This window comes from Crocodylus siamensis, chromosome 10, assembly GCF_052110815.1.
Source record: "Crocodylus siamensis isolate JL-2025a chromosome 10, ASM5211081v1, whole genome shotgun sequence".
In the NCBI taxonomy this organism is placed as follows: Eukaryota; Metazoa; Chordata; order Crocodylia; family Crocodylidae; genus Crocodylus; species Crocodylus siamensis.
Genome location: NC_143404.1, coordinates 42372411 through 42379660, shown reverse-complemented (window position 1 = coordinate 42379660; position 7250 = coordinate 42372411). Strand labels below are relative to the sequence as shown.

Here is a 7250-nt window from a genome sequence, read left to right as displayed (position 1 = left end):
TGGCTAAGCAGCAGCATTGCAGAAAAGGACCTGGGGCTTACAGCAGGCAATAAGCTGAATATGAGTTATCAGTGTGCCTTTGTTGCGAAGGCGGCTAATAGCATACTTGGCTGCATTAGTAGGAGCTTTGCCAGCAGACTGAGGAAAGTGATTATTTTCCTCTATTTGGCACTATCAAGGCCACATCTGGAGTACTGTGTCCAGTTTTGGGCTCTCCACTACAGAAAGGGTGTGGACAAATTGGAGGAAGCCCAGTGGAGAGCAATGAAAATGGTTAGGGGGCTGGGGCACATGACTTATGAGGAGAGGCTGAGGGAACTGGGGGAACTGGGCTTATTTAGTCTGGAGAACAGAAGACTGCAAGGGGATTTAATAGTAGCTTTCAACTACCTGACAGGGGGTTCCAAAGAGGATGGAGCTCGAATGTTCTCAGTGGTGGCAGATGACAGAACAAGGAGCAATGGTCTTAATTTTCAGCACGGGAAGTTTAGTTAAATACTAGGAAAAACTCTCACAAGGAGGGTAATAAAGCATTGGAACTGCCCTACCCAGAGAGGCTGTGGGAGGCTGTTGCCCAGGCTGCCCTCTATATTCAAGTTGATCACCAGATCGTCTCCTTTGGCCAAGACCAAGTTTAGGAAAGCGTTACCTCTGGTTGGCCTGTGTACTTCCTGAGTCAGGTAGAGCTATTTGATACAGGTCAGGAAGCAATGCAACCGATCTTAGCTGAATGTTCCTACCAAGCAGAGGCTACCTAAGCAGGGTGCAAGGCAAATCAGCCTGTGTGGGACCCTTCCCCAGGATGCAAGGAAGCCAGTGGCAGATTTGGTGGCTGGGGAGAAAGAGGACAGGGGTTGCCAAATGGTTGGGGGCACCAGATTCAGCAGTGGATTTGGCGGGCAGGAGGGCCCCGAGCGGCCAGATCTAAAGCTGGTGGCCTCCAAAGCATGGAGCCTGGGGCGGACGCCCTGATTCACGCCTCCCCCCGGCATGGCCCTGTTCCCAAGCAATGTCTGGATAACTGAAATTGCCCATGACAACCATGTCCTATGCTCATGCAGCCTCTTCCAGTTCTCAAGAGAACTCTTCCCCCTGGTTTGATGGTCTGTAGATTGAGTCTCAAGATTGAGCTCTTCCCCCTGGTTTGATGGTCTGTAGTATACACCTACAGTTAGGTCTCTCTCACTGTGCCCCCTACTGTTGTTTGACCCAGAGGGTTTTGAGCTGCTCTTCTTTGGAGCTGATGTCAGCCTCCAAGGAGGCGTACTGCTTCCTCACAGACAGCTACACCTTTCTTCCCTACTTGGTCCCTTCTGTGCAGGGTATATCCATCTCTGGCTACGTTCCAATCATGTGAGGAGTGCCACCAGGTCTCTGTAATCCCTACTAGATAGTAATGCCCACTGGAGAGTAGAAGCTCCTCCTGTTTATTCCCCATGCTTCTGGCATTATTGTATAGGCACGTGAGTCCTCCAATTGCAACCCTCAATTTCCTGTCATGCTGAGGGAGAACCATTCCCACAGCTCTTGCAAGAGTGGCTCTCTTAGTGTCCACAACTTTGGAGCACCCAGTATGCCGGTCCCCAGGCATGCTCCAGTCAGTCAGTGTTTCCCCGTCCCCTGGCAATCCTGGTTTAAAGCCCTACCTAGAAGATCGGGCATACTTGCCGAGAATAGGGACTTACCTCTTTCCAGGAGTCCTCTCTCCCTAAAGTGTGCACTGTGGTTGAAGAAATCAAAGCCCTCTTGGTAGCACCACCGCCGGAGTCACTGGTTCACTTCTTCAATGCATCCTTCCCTCCTAGGTCTGTGGCCTACAACTGGGAGCACAGAGGAAAAGACTACCTGTGCCCCAAACCCCTTGAGCCCAGCCCCCAGAGCCCTGTAGTCACTCATGACCCAATCTGGATTACTCCTGGCCATGTCACATGTGCCCATGTGGAAGAGGATGAAGTAGTGGTCGGAGGGCCAGACGAGCCTAGGGATTTTCTCTGCAACATCTTGGATGCAGGCCCCAGGGAGGCAGCAGATGTCATGGGCTAGGGGCTCTGAACAGCAGATGGGTCCCTCAGTGTCCCGCAAGAGGGAGTCCCTCCCCCCGCAACATCTCCTCTTGGGGGCGGCATTTCGCTGACTACCCACCTCCTCCTCTGGTGTCACCTCATGCATGGTGAGGGGAGCATACCAGTTGTGCAATGCCAGGGGAGTGGCAGCCCTGGACCTGCATGTCCTAGAGCCTCAGACGACTGTCTTCTAGGTAGCTCCAGATGGGTCTTTTTGGCCAGCCTTCTTGCTGGCCACCTTCTCCTCCATCTTTTTCTCTTCTTCATTTAGAAGAGCTTGACTGTAGTAGTCATTAATCTCCTGCTTGTGGGCCCTGATGGCATGAAGTCTGATCACCTGGGCCTGGGACTCCAGAGACCTCACTAAGGAACATATACGACAGGTGGGGGTGACCTTGCTCCCATTCCCAGTTGCTGGCAACTGTGTCAGGCAGCCCCTACAGCCTGGTGCCAGGGGCTCCATCTGGGTGGAGGCCTCAGTGGTACAAAGGGAGGGAGCACCAGCTGGGGCTAAGGTAAGAAGCTGTGGGGTGTGACGCATCCCCACCATTGTATGGTAATAAGCTATGCTACTACCCACAAACTGGCTTAGGAACTGGCCTGCAAACTGCTTCCCCTGTTTGCAGTCCCTGTTCACTGGCTCCCTGGTTACAGGTGAATTGAGTCTGGTGGAACATGGCAATTGTCGCACTCCAGCAGCCTCCTGCATCTCATTTTTCTGCATCCCTGTGCTTAAAAATGGCAGTGGGGAGCTTGAACTAAAGCTCACAAACGAGCTTTAGCTCAAGTGCCCCTGCTGCCACTTTAAGTGTGGACGCTGATACAGGAGACGCGGTGGCACTTTAATTAGAGCGGCTCTGAGCAGTTCTACTTAAAGTGCTTCCCCCCACCCTTGGAGCAAATGTAAAAGAAGTACCTGATGATTCTAAGTTAAAATATTTTTCCACCTGAGAACAACGTATAAATGAGCCCCAGTAAGGAAGAGTTTTTCACCTCCATTGCTTATTTATTTCACTGTATTTTGTACGTCATCTCAGGCACTGTTCTGGGAAAGCCCTCACTGTTGTCCAAAGCTAGAGAGTTCATATGTATTCATTTCCAGATGCTGTTACTAGATGGTTAGCAATAGCAAAGTTGTTACTTAAAAATTTTGACTAGAAGGTACTTCCTCTTACGTGGATCTTTCATAAGATTCTGAGTGGGCTGGGCAACTACCCTCAAACCCTAACACCATTATCTGCACAAGGGCTATCAAATTCCTAATCTATTATGCCTTGAAAACATTTTATGTTCTGTTTTAAGCATTACTTTGCAGAGTAAAGATTAGTTTATTTATTGGGGATTTTTATATATATCATATTTGATGAGAGCCTGCAGAAATTGATCACTCTAGAGAGTATGTCAGTTAATATTTATTATTCTTGATACCCTACCAATCTCAACGTTAACAGTGGATGCAGAAAAATACTAAAAATGACCTTTTAAATGTGTTACTACCTTGAATATCCATTACATTCAAACAAATAGACTTTAATAAGACTTATCCAACAAAAACCTATTTATTTATTTCAAACACCAAGATACAGAATTTTTCAAGTTTTGCAAATATTGCTCCAAAGCAAAATTCTATATACAGCGCCCTCGGTTCTAATAGTGCATAAACAAAGACAAATATACTTATGCATCCACAGTGCAATGTTTGCTCATTTTATCAAGGCTCCATGTTATCTTTGCTTACCAGTGATTCAAAAAGAAACAAAAAAGTGACTTGCCAGACCAAAGTAGTGTTGGTCCAAACTACAGCTTAATGTGGAAAACCTGCAAAATGACGGATAAAACAATCAAGGCAGAGCACAATGCAGAAACTTTTCTGAATGGGACAAGCACCAATTTATTTTAAATAAATGTTTTTAGACTTTACTATAAAGGGGCTTCCAACTGCATAAATGATCTGCTAACAGAAAACAAAAACTTCAATACTTGCTACTCAATTCACCCAATGGAATTTTCATTTTCTGCTACTCTTAAATATTGCCCTGAGCAAAAATTTACTGGCAAAAATAAGAATGAATGTACCAACACCAGTTATTTGGAAGGAAAACGCTCTATTTGAAATGAAAGCCAACTCAGGAGATTATTTATTTTACTCCCTTTACCTTTAAGAATGTTGATTTATTAACAGGTGGTATTTGTACCTAATGATTTCCTAGTCTGAGAGTTCATTTTATAAATTTCAAACAAATTAATTTTACTAGTAAAACTCAGTAACGAAACAACAACAAAAATCCCGTTGAAGCTATTGCTTAAACTCCTTGTTCCGATAAAATTTTTATCATCTGGTTGTGCTGCTTATTGTAGAGCGACACAAATGTATTATCATATTTCACATCACCTAGAAAAATTACACATATCTTAAGCATTTGTTTTTCCCTTCAGAATTAATTTATATTTAAATAAAGTTTTATTCCGATCATGTTACAGCAAAATAAATGTATTGTTCTGCTGTTCATTTATCAAATTTAATTATATAACAATTAGTGCCAACAACTGGGCGCATCTACACGTGCGATAAATGCACGTGAATAAACTCCGGACCTTATTGCTCTGGAGCTTTTTGCTCCTGGGCGTACCGTTTGAATGTACACCTGGAAGCAAAACATTTCAGAACATATTTCTCCAGAGTTTACTTGTGTGCAGCATGTGAACCTTGGCTGGTGCAGCCCAGGCTGGCAAGGGATCCAGTGAGTCAGTCTGCCAGCTCAGGGCTGTTTCAGCTGGGCTTCATGTGCTGCGGCAGGGCTGGGTGAGGCACAAGGGTGCTTCAGCCAGCCCCTCCACAGCACATGGAGCACAGTCAGAGCAGCCCTAGGCTGGCAGGCTGATTCCCCAGGTTCCTTGCTAGCCAGAGCTGCTCTCACCAGGCTCCACATGCTGGAGAGCTGCTGGCTGAGGCACAAGGGCACTTCAGTGTTGGGGCTGCCTGCTGGTTAGCCATACGCTGAAGCACCCTGTGCCCCAGCCAGCTGGGGCAGCATTTACACATGTGCTGCTGTGCATGAAAAGACTCTGCATCAGGGTAGTACTTGTATTTTACAAGTACTACCCTGCTGTGGAGTTTATTACTTTTGTTTGCCCTAATAGGGGAATACATGTAGACAATGAGACGTTTACTGCACAGTTAATTAGTCAACTGTGCAGTAAATGTCTTGTGTAGACACCGCCCCCCCCCCCCCCCGAGACAAACTATTCCCTGAAATGAGTGCTGGCCAAGAAGCTTTAGTTACTACCTTGAGTATCTTATTCCATTTCTGAAAGGAAACAAACTGGTAACAATGTTCACTGTAGATACTGTTGCTCCTATGATAATATTGGCTATTTCAAGTTTACATAGTAAATCTTTATTTTCTACAGCATATGCACATTACAGATATACAAGTCCATAATTAAAATGTGTACACTTATGGGCTTTCCAATTACAACTGTGCTTCTATTTTAACCTTTGGTGGAACTACCATAAACAAAACTGTAGGCAAAATCAAGATAACAGAAAAATCCTTTTTTAGGATACCCTCTCTCAATACCAAAACAGATTATCATTTTCCATTGTGAAGTTATACGCAACAACATTTGGGAGGGGGGAGAGGGTGTGGGGGAAAACATAAAATAAGAGTCATTATTTATGGAGCTATACTCTGTAGTTAAAAGGCTTTTAACATCTCAAATACGTACAATATATCAACATTTCAAAAAGTATTGTATAGCATATCCTCAACTTAAGCAGCATTTCCATCTTGATGTCAAAACAATACAAACCAGAAAATTAAAACTTCTTAAGGTATAAAAAGGGACTTCAAAAACATACACTCTTTAACATAATACCAACTCACTGTCTGTGAGACAGTACCTCATGCATAGATTGAGGTTTTATTTGCATAAATATAAAATAAACCAGTTCCCAAAACTACACATTCATAGTGAGTCTTTACAATGAGCATATTTAAAATACTGAAAAAAAAGTCTACAGTTCAAAATAAAACTGGAATGACAATTATTAACAAGTTGGTAAAAAACAGACATAACATCTATTCAGACCTTACTGAAGATTGGAACTTTGAGTGCATCTCCCCTCTTTTAGAGAGCATAGGTTGCCCCCAAGAGTATCCTGTTAGCACTAGTTCAGGAGGCACAGTCTGGCCATATTTAAGGATTCAGAAACACAAAAGCACTACCATAAATGGGTCTCCCTAGTACCATAAAGTCATGGGATACTACCATGGTAAACATGGAAAGCAATCATTTGCTATGAAAGTAAGTGCAACCCAACTCCAATCTTCTAGTACATCTATTTAAAATAACAGAAGTCGGGCTTTAGGCCAGGATTACTTGCAAACCTTCATGAAACAGCTTATAAGAGTTGGACATTCATACTTATTATGCCTGAAAATTGGTGTAACACCTCCTATTGATTAAATACTGTGCTATGCATAAACCAGTAGGAATAAAGCATGAGCAATCACTATACAAGTCACTTAAATAAACTCTATAGAACATAATTTATAACCTGTGTCAACTAAACATTTTTGGCTCTTAGAACTCTGTTCTTTAGTGGCACAATTTTAAATCCATTTAATTATGCAAAAAAGTTTATAGTATCATTCAACACACTTTCTATAAAGAGTGAAAAAAATCTACTACTATAATCTATCAGCCTGTTCCTAACATCTGAAAACAAGGGTAAATCCCCTTCCATGTTGTTAACTAATAAACCCAAACAATCAAAAGGTAAGTAAAACCTAGTTTGTTACTGTGTTCTGAACAGTAAAACTTCTTCACAAATCCCTGAAATCTGCATCACATGCAATCAGCATGCTTATTTCATTTAAATAAATAGCACTGTTCATGTTTGTATGTTCCGTGTTCATATTCAATAGCAATTTCCAAGATCTTTCTTGTCTCACGTTGAGGAACACAGTGCAATCTGCTGCACCTTACCTAGGTCCATAAGAAGCTGTTTTATACAATGTTTTAGTTGTGGAAGTCTAGCTAGTGGTTCTGGTGGTTCCAGCTCTCCTGTGTAATCCAACCAACTTTCCAAAACTGCAAAAACAAACAACCCCCCCCCCAGAAGGTGTTAGTACTATTCACTATTTCAATTTGAGTGCATAATATACATCAAGTCACAACAAG

At 43.2% G+C, this 7250-nt stretch overlaps 1 protein-coding gene across 11 annotated transcripts in view; it reads right to left on the bottom strand.

The window, feature by feature from the left end:
• Positions 1–3603: 3603 nt before the first annotated feature.
• PHF20 (PHD finger protein 20) overlaps positions 3604–7250 on the bottom strand; it is a 210843-nt gene continuing 207196 nt past the window's right edge. For all 11 annotated transcript variants that reach the window (XM_090064537.1, XM_090064533.1, XM_090064535.1 and 8 more), the window contains one exon: positions 3604–7160. In XM_090064537.1, the coding sequence (XP_089920663.1) occupies positions 7018–7160 (143 nt within the window). In that variant the 3' untranslated portion in view covers positions 3604–7017. The remainder of the gene's footprint in view (positions 7161–7250) is intronic.